This window comes from Charadrius vociferus, unplaced genomic scaffold (genome assembly GCF_000708025.1).
Source record: "Charadrius vociferus isolate BGI_N301 unplaced genomic scaffold, ASM70802v2 scaffold953, whole genome shotgun sequence".
Classification (NCBI taxonomy): domain Eukaryota; kingdom Metazoa; phylum Chordata; class Aves; order Charadriiformes; family Charadriidae; genus Charadrius; species Charadrius vociferus.
This window is the reverse complement of record NW_009647678.1, coordinates 292,352-306,310: the sequence shown is the minus strand read 5'-3', so window position 1 is coordinate 306,310 and position 13,959 is coordinate 292,352. Positions and strand designations below refer to the sequence as shown.

The 13,959-nt window shown below is 41.5% G+C and overlaps 1 protein-coding gene across 1 annotated transcript in view; it reads left to right on the top strand.

Annotated features, from left to right (window-relative positions):
* The window catches only part of CENPC (centromere protein C), a 28,585-nt gene extending 17,470 nt beyond the window's left edge, over nt 1-11,115 (top strand). The window contains exons 18-19 of the mRNA XM_009881141.1: nt 1,485-1,558; nt 10,954-11,115. Coding sequence (XP_009879443.1) covers nt 1,485-1,558; nt 10,954-11,115 — 236 coding nt within the window. The remainder of the gene's footprint in view (nt 1-1,484; nt 1,559-10,953) is intronic.
* The last annotated feature ends 2,844 nt before the right edge of the window (nt 11,116-13,959 follow it).

Here is a 13,959-nt window from a genome sequence, read left to right as displayed (position 1 = left end):
GATTGAACAATCATTGTTCAGTTAATGCTTGGAAGCTTTTTTTTTGTGTTTGTTTTAATCTTAAAAGTTTAGGGGTCTGCAGAGATGATTTTGTAGTCTGCTTTGTGGGAAAGCAGTTTATATAAACTGCTGAAAGTTTCATATGGCTGTAAGGATCTATTTCCATTCTTCCCCGCTTTTTGATGTGTCTCAGTGCGCTTGGATGGGCAATGCAATGGTTGTGGTGGGTGATCTCTTTGTAATTCAGTAATTGTGGCCGTATATGAATGTTAGGATGTTGCGCATTCCCGACGTTCAGTCCCCTTTAGATGTGTCCTGGTTTGAGGTATGGTATGGAATAAGGGGTGGAATGTCCTGTTTTGAGGTAAAACAGGACCAATTTTGTTCAGTAACTTTACTTTTTAGCTGGGCCTCTTCTAACTACTGAAATTAACAGCATATTGTGGAGATGCTGTTCACTCCCAGAGTGATAAGGCCTATGCTTATAGTTGATGCCCAGGCATGGTATGCAGAGAGGCTCTTGCTTATACCTATTGCTATACCACCCAAGGGCAGCTAACTTTGTTATTTGCCCCGTTGGAGGGTCGGAAGCGGAAAAGTGTAGAGGGGTCCCACCTGCGGGGAGGAGCGGACAGGACAGGTGACCCAAAACTGACCAGCGGGGTATTCCGTCCCATCTGCCTCGTGCTCAGTATAAAAGCTGAGGGACCAAAGGGTCAGCCCTCTTTCTTCAATGGCTGGTGTCCGAGGAGGACTCTGTTCATCTGCCTTTGATCCCGATCCGAAATCCAGATCTGGAATCCAGTTCTTGTCCGTCACTGAGTTCAGTCTGGGATTTCCCCAGTGCCAGCCAATGACCTGATTGTCATCCTGGGAGCTTGATGTGGTTTTGTATATATTTCATTATTTTCTTTTTTATTTTATTATTAGTATTAATGTAGTTTAGTACCTTCTGAACTCATGAGTCTCTTTTTCCCTCCTCTGCCTCTCTCTTTGAAGAGAGGTGGTGGGAAGCATCTGTTGCTCGCCCGGTGGCTGGTTCGGACTAAACCACGACAAGGTGGTTTTTTTATTTGTGGTCATGTTAGAATTCAAATCCCAAGTGAAGATCTGCAAAGTTTCCATGTGCAGTTTTTATTGAATTTTTCTGTAGGAATAAATTAAAGTAAATTCAGTCACCGCACAGTTTTCTTGAGGGTTTTGAGAGCTGAGAGCTCAAGCCCATTATATTCTTTTCAGTAAAAATCTTCTCAGCAAAGATGCACTTCATTCTTACCACAGGTTAGAATAAATGACACCAGCTGTGTTCCTTGTTATCTCTTTGAAATGCAATGATATGCCTGTAGGAGTGGCATCCTAGATTAGGGGCTAATATTTATTCTGTTAAAATACATGAAATAAAAATACACTTGGCTGAAGACAGAACAGGACTTCAAAAATTGCTAGTGGTTTCTAAAGAAAACTTTCTCTGTTTTTATTTGTAGGAAATGGATATAACATACGTAATCTTCTGAATGAAGAAAGTGTTCTTCTCTTCACACAACTCAAAAAAGACAGATGAAGAACTTTCTGCAGGAAGTTTGTTGAAAGACTTTTCAAGCGTTTGTATTTTTGGAAGTTCTTTTTACATACAAGAAGTGTTTGAGCGTGCTGAGGTTAATGTTAGGAATTAATACAGAGCAGCTGAAATCAGCATAAGAAGAGTTAAGAGCAAAACCTAAAGAACCTTAGTAGTTTGCTCTCAAACTGAAATGACATACTGAAGGGCCTTGCTCTGCATGTTACTGTTGTTGTGTCATCCAAAGATAGAAAGTTACATGTATAAAATTTGTGGGTAAAGAATATTGTTGTTCCAAATTGTATTTGTATGCCTAATCTCCCTAAAGATGCTTAGCACTTGAAAAATGTTGACATTTTCAGCTAACATCTGATAGTCTTAACGTCTGCCTGGTACAAACTGCTTAGAATAATCTCTATTTAAGTGGAGGACCATGCTGTTCGCATTCCAATAATTGTTGTCTAGGAGATGGGCTGCTGGAATGTTTGTGTGCTGGGGTCCAGCCTTCTTCTAATATCTTAATGACAGTCGTTTCTTCCTTGTCTAGCAGATGTATGATTAGTGCCTCAAATTCAAACTGTAAAATGGCAGCTCTTAAGTAGGAGCTCACCGGTTATATCTTTTTGTATGGAAGCTATGGCTTGATTAGCTCTGAACGTTGTTGATAGCTTTATTGTGTGTAATGGTGATAGGTCATTGCCAAATGTATTACTTTAATATGTCCTTTTGTTTTGCTTGCTGTGTTCCTGGATAATAATGAGGGCCTTTGGGAAAATTGTAATTATACTGTATACTCCAGAAGCCAAGTCTAGACAGCAGATGGTATACATAGCATTTGTCTCCCAAGCTCTTCAAGGTTCCTTCTGGCTGAAGATAAGGATATACTACAGCTATTCGGGTAGCGTGCTTTCTCTCCATGGTCACTGTTATTCTAGAAGAGAAGGAGAATAAGGAAAATTGAATTGGAATTGTAAACTTTAAGGACTAGAGGACTGATTATTGACCTTGTAAACAGTCTTGGCTGTGATCTTTGTGCTAAATCCTAGAGTATACATTAAAGCAGGAAAGGCTGTAGTGCTTCCCTTAAGCTTTCAGCTGCCAGCTAACTTCATGTGTCTGTGAAAGGGCTTGGACACCAAGATTACTACGTTTCTGTGAAAGACCCTTTAGATTGGGGAATTTGAGAGAATATATTTTTTTTACCATTCTCTTTCAAGCAGTAGTTCCTATGATTAGTGTATATATAGACTGACCATGGAAATACTTAGTAGAAGTTATGTGGCATCTTTGCATTCATGGCTAGGTCATTCTTAACTCTGAGAAGATGAAACAGAAGAACATGCCCATTGCCATTTAATTCTTCCTCTGTCTTGATACGAACTATTTGATGTCAAAGCTCAGACTGCACAGAAGGACCTTCTTTTTCTTTTTTTGCTAGCCTCAACTTTTGTAAGCAGTTTAAGAGTTAAAATTAAAAAAAGAAAGTAATTTAGTTACAGCAGATAATAATTTGATGTTGGCAGTTTTTCTAAATTTTAAGCTTGGGTTGGTCTCTTCAAGGTCAGCAAGATTCAAATATTGTCCCTTCTGTGTTGGAGCCATACCAGCTACCAGATGGGCACACATGCTGTCTCCACTGCTTGAGGGGATCCCACCCACTAAAGCGTTTAGTTTGTATGTCTTTCACCTCCTCAGGCCTGCAGAGGTCTGGAAATTTGCCACTTGGAGGACAGCGCAGGGCTAGCATTAGGCCAAAGATCCTCTGCTCCTGGCCCAAGCATGTCTCCCAGTGGTCAGGGCATGGATGTGGTGGTCTCTGATCCCCGCAGTTCATTGGTTCCAGCTGAAAGTGAGAACAAGACCACTTTTCAGTTGTGTTAAAGGCCAGGGAGTTCAGAAGGAAGATACCTTTGCAAATTTTCTTCTGCATTACCTGATTGCAGATCGGGCAGCAGAAGGGGGTTAGTGAACATGTGTGAACTACGGAGCTCGTGGCCCTAAAGGAAAGTGTGGTTATATGTTGTGACAGAGCTCAAGGCAGCCTTCTACTTTCCAGCAATGTGTTCTAGTTTGGTGGGTTCAGATGAGAAGTGATACGTTACCCTCGTGTCAGGCAGTGACTGCACTTCCCCCGCTGCACTATACTGCAACTTGGCAGCGAGGTTTTGAGTGGATTTTCTTTTGGTCATGGGTAAATGATGAAAAATATATCCTTCAGGATGTTTCCTTAAGCAGAATAACATGTGCAGAGCTTTTCCTGACACAGGCTCGAAAGTAGCAGATGTTCAAGTGAACGTTCGAGGTCAGAATGCCATAAATGTCTGTTTGTGTCTTTCTAATTCTATGGTTAGGAGTGTCAACAGAACAAGCTGGATTTGGTCAAGTAGGTAACTTTTTAGGCTGGATGGTTTTGTTGCTTCCTGGATAGTCGGTTTATTGGGAAAAATGTCCTGCACATTTTGCAGAGAACATTTTGTAGTTGGACTACATCTCAAAATGTTTGGGTTTTATTTTTTTTGAAGTAGCAAAATCGATTGTGCCAAGCATGGTGATGTATCTAGGATGTTGCTTTAGTTTAGCAACAATTCCATTATTTGCCACTAGATGGGGCTTCAGGCAAAGCTGTTTGCCCTTGGCTGGCATTTATGTTCAGTAGGGTTTGGTTTTTGAAAGGGAGGAAGAAGAGTACGTTACAGATGGAGATAAATTCAGTTGAGTTCTGTTATAAGGAGATGTAAATCAGTTTCTGTTACCATTAAGACTTGGCAGTGAACCTTGCTAAGGTCATTCTGTTAGCATGTATGTTTTACTGGTTGCAGCCACTTGCTCAAAGTTGTTTTTTAAAACATTAGTGTGCAGCAGGGGTTGAGTTAAGCTCGGTTGTTCACTGTTTGTCTGGACTGCATTTTAAATTTTTTTCTTCAACTTGGCACTTGTGAAAAACCTTGCTTCTGTGTCATTACCCAGAATATAGTGAGAGGAGGTGCAGGAGAATGTTCTGAGTTCCAGGACTCCTACGAGTGCTGATTTCTACAGTATGGCAAACAAGAATTGGTTGTTAGTCAGAAGAAGCTGATGTTTCACCTCTACCTGGGCTTGCTTTGCCTCCCATTTAGTACATTTTTGTGTACATCAGGCTACTAGTAGTCGAGGGTTACCTTTGGTGGTCTTAATTTTTTCTGTTACCAAACGGGATATTGGAAAGAAAGAAAAAAGCCTTCTCTGAAATGTGAGAAGTTAGTACTCTTCCTGCATATGTGTGGTTCTTTTTATCAGCATATTTTCTCCTCTGAGTAATCTAACTTCCACCAACTACTGTGATGGTTTCAAATAGATGTGTCGCAAAATATAGACTTGGTAAAATGCTAAAGTAATAGCCCATACAGAGCACACTGTGGTCTGTAATTTAAATATATATTCTTAGGGTTTCTATAATGTTATTTGCCTGGTGTAGCTTTTAAAACAGCTTTGAAATTATTTCATGGACTATAATGGCTTATATAGTCAGCTCAGATGGCACAACTTTTTACTTACACTAGAGTACAGAACATCACCTCTAATAGTAGTAGAGATCTGAGCCAGGTTTGTGCTAAGCTAGGCCAAAGTCAGTTAGGCAGTGTTACCTGCTGTGGGGTGAAGCTGGGATGGTCGTTGTGAGAGATACGTGGCCTTTTCTGTTGCCTTTGTGCTACGCATACTGTTCCTGGAGGATATCACTGGTTTAGTCTGTTAATTCATTGCTTTCTTTGAACAGTAATTGAGAGAGCTGGAAACAAAAGCCGAGTCACGTATTTTATCAGCTTCATGTTAGTAGGTATATGTGTTCTATGGTATTGTGGTAACAACTAGGGGCTTATTTTAAGGACCTTAACTGACAATGTCCCACCACAATAAAAAGCCAGATTTTTGAAGGCTTTGGCTCACTTTAAAAAAAAATTACTTTACTTGTTAGTAGGTGCTTTTGAAAAATCTATCTTTTTGTCATTTCATTTGGTTAGAAAGCTGTTCCTGTTTTACTAAACAAAGCCTTTTTGCAGTTTAAAGCAGCATAAGAATGGTTGCAAAACTGTCAGGTCTGTGCACACATCCATATTTGTACCACTTTGTAAATATAAAATGGGAGAATATGAGCAGAGCAATTACAGAAAAATAAACAGTGCCAATAAACCAAACTGTTGACGTACCTATACAGTGTCTTCTGTTTTTCAAGTACACAGCTGAATTGGTTATCTGCAGATGATTTTAAATTAACATTTGGGGAATACAATAAAGCTAAGGAGCTATTTCCTCATTTCATAACAGGTGAAAAGGCATTTCAGTAGGAGGGAATGTTTCTTACAGTTCTACTGATGTATAGACTCTGTTGCATGATGTCTTTTGTAATACAGGATTTACTTTATGTGATGATTGATTGCAGATAATACATCTAACTGAAGAGTATAGAACGTGCCTGTTTAGTAATATTGACAGCTGTTGTAACTGAATGTCTTAGTCTTTCCAAGCTGGTACGTTTCCTCTTCAGAATATCCTATCCCTTCATGGATCTTCACAGATGTAGTCAGAAAAGATCTCAAAGCCAAACGTTTCTCAGGTTGCATGGAAAAGCTTAATTGAGGATTTGACAACCAAAGTCGTTCCTGTGGTCCGGTTCTAAGATGAAAACAGTAGTTGATCATCAGTCAAAACAGTTGGCTGCAGATTATTAGGGAACAAACACATTGAAAGGAGTGCCTGCAGAGCTGCTGTGTTCTTAAGCCCACCCACAAAGCTCCTGTTCTGCTTTGGTTCATTCAAATTCCTGTGCTGAGTAAAGGCACACAGAAAAGATTGTAAAACCACATTTACTTTGCACTTCTGCTGCAGTCTTTTCTTGTCTGGAGCACAAGAGGGGCAATAATTAAAACAAGGAGCTGAAAGAAGCAAAGTGTTTACTTTCTCAGTCTGACCGTTCAGTTGCGATGAAAATCTAAAAGCGTTCACAGAAAAACATGTTAATATCCTGAGTAAGACTTTTAACGTCTCTTTGCAGCTCGATAGGTAAGGACTTTTAAATCTTAAAACTGAAGAATTGCAGTACTCTGGACAACTATTGAGGAAGTTTATTAAATGGGTACAATAGCTGTTAAAACACGTTATTTTATTTAGCTTATTACATTTTTTTCATGGTTATGGTGTTTTAAGTTGCCTTTTCCTGTGTTTTCAGTAACAGTAGCTGAAATGAGAATTGGTCAAGGTGGCAGATGAATGGTAATGCTGTGTGGGCGTCCTCTGGAATCAATGTCCCATAAAGAGAGAGAGAGGAAAGGAGTGACATGAGAGGTGTAAGCATAATGAAGAGCTGTAGGAGCGTCCAAAGGTGGTGCAGACTGGCTTGTCTAGGTTGAGCCAAAGGGTTTTCAGTGAAATTCACCGATTGGTAAGGGGAATCTTTCTGGTGTCGGTGCCATGAGAACACAGCTGTCTGTGCTGGTAACCTGCACTCCTGGTTTGGGATTCTAGTAGTGCTATGATCACTTGCATTTAAGAGCATTAAGTCATTTTATTTAAAACTGCAGGATTCAGCTAATGAACATGATGTATAATCCACTGAACAAGAGGCCTGAATTTACTGGATTTTAGCCTTTCTCTATGTTATCATCACTTTTGTGTTGGAGTACAGAGGGGGCAATTACAAGAAATTAAACATTATGAAGAAGTTTTTTTTTTTCCAAACACAATCTGAACTTTTATTGCTGACAAAGAGGGGGCTCCCCTAGGATGCAGTGGCCTATACGCTGAAGAAACGAAGTACTTCTGTATTTCAGTTAGTGCCAAGTCAGCTCTGAGGCTAATTAATCAAAACAAATTTACAATTAAGCCCAGGAAGGAAGACTAATTAAGTAGCCAGTTAAGAAAAAGTGCTGAAGGAGGGATCAACCTTAAGGGGAAAGTATGAGACTCCCAGTATTGGCCCATGAAGGACAATTAAGTGATAATTGCAGAGGCCTTTTTGTATCCAGCAAATGCTCTCTGACTTTTATTATGGCTGCTTTTCTTCATATTAGTAGAAGCAGACATTTGCCTCTTGAGCAACTAAGCTTTACTATGCACTCTTAAGGTAATTCATAGGTAAAGCACAGAGGTCGCTGCAGGAATAAATTAGGACACAGCTGCCAGACTTAAACAGCATTTCAGCTAGCAAAAACCCTGCTGTGTTTTAAAGGCATAGTAACTCTAAATGTTTGCTTTATTTGCCTCTTCGTTTTGTGGCATACCGAGTCCATCTTAGCATCCTGTTGAACCTTTCAAACAAACTGCACGGAGTGAATGATGAGAATTTAGAATAGCTTCATTTTCCTCAGTTGCTAACCCCACTTAAGTTCACAGAAATCATTACCTTGTCATGAAATGGCTTCTGTTGCTTACATCCTGCACCCACGCTAGATGACGTACTTGTGTATCTTGATGGAAAAAAAGAGGGGGGAACTATAATAGTAATATTATTTTTACTAAAAATAATTTAGCTCCTCTTCTAAGGGACCTTTCAGGATTGCAAAGCTCATCTCTGGTGAGATGCTGAGGGTTGCAAATGAGGTGCGTGCCCCAGTCCTGTGCCCCTCCTTGCCTATTTCCATGGAACTGTGATGCTAATGAGGTACAAAACCTGTCTTAATTAATTGGACACATGCATGGGCTAAGAATTTTCTTAAATTTCCACCCTTTTTTTTTTTTGTGTGTTCATTTATCTGCAACTTGAGTTATTTCAGAAATTACAAAGAAGGGGTTTCCTTATGTATTAAAAAAAGCATTGACAGTAATTTCCTTTTCTTCATGCAATTCTGTGTGTACATGCTGCCAGTGTGATGCACTCACTGTCCTGCTATGCAAGTTGACAGTTGTCTTCTTGGAGTATCTGTCAAAGGTGCGCTTCTGTCTCTTTTTGTCTTTTTTTTTTTCCTCCTTCCCCCCCTCCTCCTTCCATTCACCTGTCATTTTTTCAGCTCAGCTGCTTTATCAAGTTTCAATCTGCTCCTTCATTTTTTGTCTTGCTGCCTAAACTAATTTCTTGCCTTTTTTTGGATGCATTTCCCTTACCAAAGGTTTCTTTTTTGTGTTTGTGCTGCTTCCAAGGATTGTATCATTTTTCTAACTTAGTTCCAGGTATTTGAATGATTTCAGAGGTGGTTTTGTGCCTGAAGGTTTCTTTGCTACCTCTCCTTCAAGCTTTATACAGGGCCTGCCAAAGGTCCCAATTTTCTTGCTCAGAGAAGTGACACAAAGCTTCCTTTGGCCTCCATTCTTTGAAAGACTTTTGCATAGTTTTAATCCCAAGAAGGTCATCTTAGGATGTCACTGGCAAGGCGCTTGTTACCGTCGTCATCTGCTGTTTTCCAGACTGCGGTAGCAGAACTGAGACTGCTTCAGGCCCACGTGGTTGCCCTCAAACCTATCCATCTGTTGGGGCTGGCTCTGCAGCATCGAAAGAATCTGTCCCGACACCATTCCCCCTGGCCAGACTCATCCCAGAGCATCGCAGCATTGTGCTTTTTGCTCCTCTTGTAGCACTGATTCAGCGTGCTTGTGACTTCCTTTGCCTTGGCAGAATCTTGCCGTGGCCCTGCCATCACTTAGGCGCCGTGCCGTGCCCTGATTCTGCGTTGGCAGGCTGGTCCAGGCATTCACCTGCTCTTACATCTTCATTCTTCTTGCCAGTGGGAATGCCGTTTGGCACCAGCTGGTTTTGGCACAGAGGTCTAGCATGGCAGTGTGTGCCCATGGCTGCAGATACGGATGTGGACGGCATATGCCTTCTCGCACCATGTTGCTGCCTGACTTTTCTGGTAAGTGCCAGGGGAAAATAATCTTCCTGGTTTGTGATGTTTCTGAGGTGTCTGGACTGAATAAGCTGGAAGCTCACCTTCATGCATTTCTCTTGGTCAGGTCTCGGCTCTGTCTCTAAGCTCATTTGACATATCCTTCCACGCTCAGAACCTGCTATCTCTTCTACCCTACTTACTGCCCGTGGGTGGGGAGCGTATGTTTGCAGAGTACATTAGAGTGTTTGTGTACACACTTGGTATCCTCCTTCTTACCATTGTCACTGCTGTGGAGAGGTCAAGAGGTACAGAAGGGATCAGGAGACAGAAGCTCATATGTGGGGAAAGAGAGCTTATCTGAATCCAGGGCAACCAGCTCTAGGTGGTCCTGCTCGCGCAGGGCGGTTGGACCAGATGACTTCCAGAGGTCCCTTCCATCCTCAACTGTTCTGTGAAACTGGAGACGTCCATGCTGCTCCTCTGTAAGCTTACTCCACGTTTGTGTTGGGAGGAGCCTTATGGCGTACACCTCGAGCGGAGGGCCTGTTCCGTGTCACGCAGCGGGCCATCAGTGTGCCAACTGGAAGAGTGTGGGGTGTGCCAGAGCACTTGGCCACTGGTGAACAGCCACTGGTTTCCCTTTATCGGTACTAAAAGATGAAATGTGCATTCTGAGTTGTGTTGCAACTGTCATCTTTAACTTTCCCCATCTGATCCTTGCTCTGAGGTGTCCCTGTAAGGAAGACACATACACGTTTGATGAGAAGTCTGCTGATCAGTTTTGGGGAATTAGCTAACAATTTTCTGCACATATACCCCCCAAAATTTTAGTATTAGATATTTGGATAGTGGGCTGTTATTTTCACTTGAAAGTCTTACATACAGTCTTCATTCTGTATACAGCCTTTAAACCAGTTTGGAAATTTGGCATCTTGAGTGGTCCAGGCTATCAAGTGGCTGCTTTTCCCACCTAACTCTTCGTCTGGAGTAATAGTCATCAGCTGTCACTTGATGCAGTGAGTTGCATCAGACACTATTCTCTCATCTGGCAACAGTTTTAGTTCTTGGGCTTTTCTCTACTGTCAGCAGCTTTTTGTGGCCTTTGGGACTATAAATCATAGATTGCGGACCATTTGTCTAAACGTGAGCTAAAGTGAATTAAAATGCACACAAGAATTTTATAAAAATAGCGTGAAACTCACATGCGCATTAACTACTGAGGCCTCTTCATCCTGCACGAAATACAACATTTCATATTGGAGATGGCATAAGGAAACACATGCAGAACACGTGTCAGCGTTGCAACCAGGTGTGGCTTTGGCAACTCCAAACTTTGCACAGAGGAATGCATTTGTTAGAGACCACTAATAGTTAAATTAAATTAGCCTAATGTGCTCTTTTGAGCATAATTGAAATGATACTAATATTTTTATTGATTTGCCACTAGAGTAAGTATGTGAATGCTGTAATGTCCTTGCTGCTGTGAGTACAATTTCTAGACTTTACTGTCTAGTAACTCCCCAACATTATGGCACAGTCAGATAGGCCTTTCCTACACTGTGTTAATTTGAACTTATTTCTACTCTTTTTATAACCCATACCAAGAGCAAGAAGCATATGTTGGAGACCTCTTCCCCATCACTTTGCCTGCAAATTGAAGATCATCTAGTGCAAAGGAATTCTGAAGAACACTGTAACTACCATCACACTGGAAACACGCTCCAGTGTGTTGTTTCATTGATCTTAAAAGATCTAGTGTAATTGGAGATCTTAAAAGATCTCTAGTGTAAATTGTAAATACATATTTTGTTACAAATTATTTTGTCTTTTCTATAAATAAATGTTAAATAATGCAAATCAGTTTTGATTTCTTTGATTTCTAAATCATTTAAGAATTAATTATCTAGTAGTCCGTGTGGTTTTGAAAAATGCAGGTAATTGCATGAGTTTGACTTGTAAATATTTATAAATAATGTGAGTTACTTTGTGTGGCTTCAAGGATGTCACCAACAGTGAAATCTTTCAGCTGTTCCGTTGGAGCTGTTGAAACTCTTAAAAGGAGTATGGAAGTGTTTTTCATAGAATAGAATCATAGAACCATTTAGGTTGGAAAAGACCTTTAAGATCATTGAGTCCACCTGTCAACCTAACACTGCCAAGTCCACCACTAAACCATGTCCCTAAGCACCACGTCTACATGTCTTCTAAACACCTCCACGGATGGTGACTCTACCACTTCCCTGGGCAGCCTATTCCAATGTTTGATAACCCTTTCAGTGACGAAATTTTTCCTAATATCCAATCTAGACCTCCCCTGGGGTAACTTGAGGTCATTTCCTCTTGTGCTATCACTTGTTACTTGAGAGAAGAGACTGACCCCCACCTCACTACAATCTCCTTTCAGGTAGTTGTAGAGAGCAATAACATCTCCCCTCAGCCTCTTCTTCTCCAGACTGAACAACCCCAGTTCCCTCAGCCACTCCTCGGAAGACTTTTCTCCAGACCCCTCCCCAGCTTTGTTGTCCTTCTCTGGACATGTTCCAGCACCTCGATGTCCTTCTTATAGTGAGGGGCCCAAAACTGAACACAGTATTTGAGATGTGGCCTCACCAGTGCTGAGTACAGGGGGACGATCGTTTCCCTAGTCCTGCTGGCCACACTACTCCTGATACAGGCAAGGATGTCAACCAACACCCCCAGGTCCTTGTCCTCCAGGCAGCTTTCCAGCCACTCTTCCCCAAGCCGGTAGTGTGGCATGGGGTTCCTGTGACTCAAGTGCAGGACCCGGCACTTGGCCTTGTTGGATCACACATGCCAAAACAGATGAGCTTTTAAAAAAAAGATGTCCTAGTTGACAGCGGCTTTTGTTCCATTTTGAATCCTTGCTGTGCCTGTCATAATTATACAGAAAATCTGGGTTGAAATGCTGCAGAATTCTTCTGGTTTTTCATGTAAATCTTAAACCAAGCTACATTTTGTGGCAGTGTTGCAATCATTCAGTGCTCTTCAGATTTGTTATGCGATGACTTAACTCTCCTCTGCATTCTCCATGAAATTTTCAAGGTGTTTCCATTTAGCTGGGAATGGTGCTCCTGGAGTGTTACCTATTACGGCAGGTCTCCCATAGTCATCAGAGTGAAATAAAATGAAAGCACCTCCCATCCCTTCGGGAAAATATGGTCCATTAGTTTTTCATTTGCCAGGAGCATCAGTTTTTAATATTCTTCCCTTTCCCTTTATCTCCTGGGAATATCAATCTGCATAGATCTATTATTAATTCCACAGCAACGAGCTCATTTACGCAAAAATCTTTACTGTGGGTAGTAAAAGTAGGTCTCCCTAGGAATGATTTAAAATCCAAATTGGGCTCAAGTATATCATGCATAGTGCTGGGTTGTTGTTGAGTTTCTTTTTAGTGGTGGTGGTTGGTTGGTCGGTTGGTTGTTTTTTTCTGAAGTATCTTTGCCTCATCTGAACTCACTGTTTTTGTTAACAGCCAAGTGTTGTAGGATTGTCCAGCATTTAAAACTTGGGAGTCTGGATCAGTATTAAAACAATTCTGGAACCAAACCAATTTTTGGAAGTGAGAGGGTAAGCAAAAAAATCTTCTCCTGAACATCAGCGGACTATGCTATGAATGGTAGTGTATTAACGGTATTTAGATGTTGCAGAGAAGGGAGCAAGAGGGCTTTTCCACTCCTGGAAGGTTCTGCTGGAAGCTCCGTTTATAACATTCATTCCCATCAACCCTGCCCAAGCATTTTACCAGCAAGAGCCTGGCTGAAGTGCAGGCTTTCCACCTGCAGTTCTCGTGGTTCTTGAAGCCCTGTCTCAATATCATCGACTAAAGCATTTACTGTTACCTAAAGCAGGGGAGAATCCAGCTCTAACACTCAGCCACCTACTGCCTCTTCTGTGTGCCTGGGTGACGGGAAGGGGAGGGTGGCCCTGCCTTCTTGCAGAGGGCCCAAAACTGATGCGACTTGAGCACTGTTGCGATCAGTGACTGCGTAGGTTGCTTTGTAGGATCCCTCAAGCAGGTTGTGGATCTGGGTACTCTTTCTTCATCCTGACCATTCAGCCGGGGTCGTGCTCTTTTGCACTCGTGGTCTGACATGAGGAATTGTTACTGCTTTTCTTCACTTCAGAGTGTTGGAGACGCTTTTATCCGCAACAGTCCATCACAGTTTCTTGTTAATTGGATCAAGTCAATGCCTTGGACAGAAACAGAGCGATAACCACATATATCGTGTACTGTATTTTGATAAGCAGGAAGATTGTTAATACGTCTTTTTCTTTTACTTGCCTTAACCTGGAAGGATCGGAACGTGTGCCCTTCCTATGCCAATTAGACTCAGCCGTAACTTCACAGAAGGAGGGCAGTTCCAGTAAAATCCGCACAGTGACCCAGTAGTAACTTTCAGGAAGCAAGGAGCTGCTTTGTCTTGTATCTTTGTACTGGTTCTTTTTTTGGGGCGTGGGGTGGTGTTTTTTCAGTTCCTCCGGTAATCATAGATGGACCATTTCAAGTTTGTCATGTCACTTGAAGGTCTAAAAAGTTTCAGGAGTTGTAAGGAGTGATAAACAGGTAAGGTGCGCTATTCA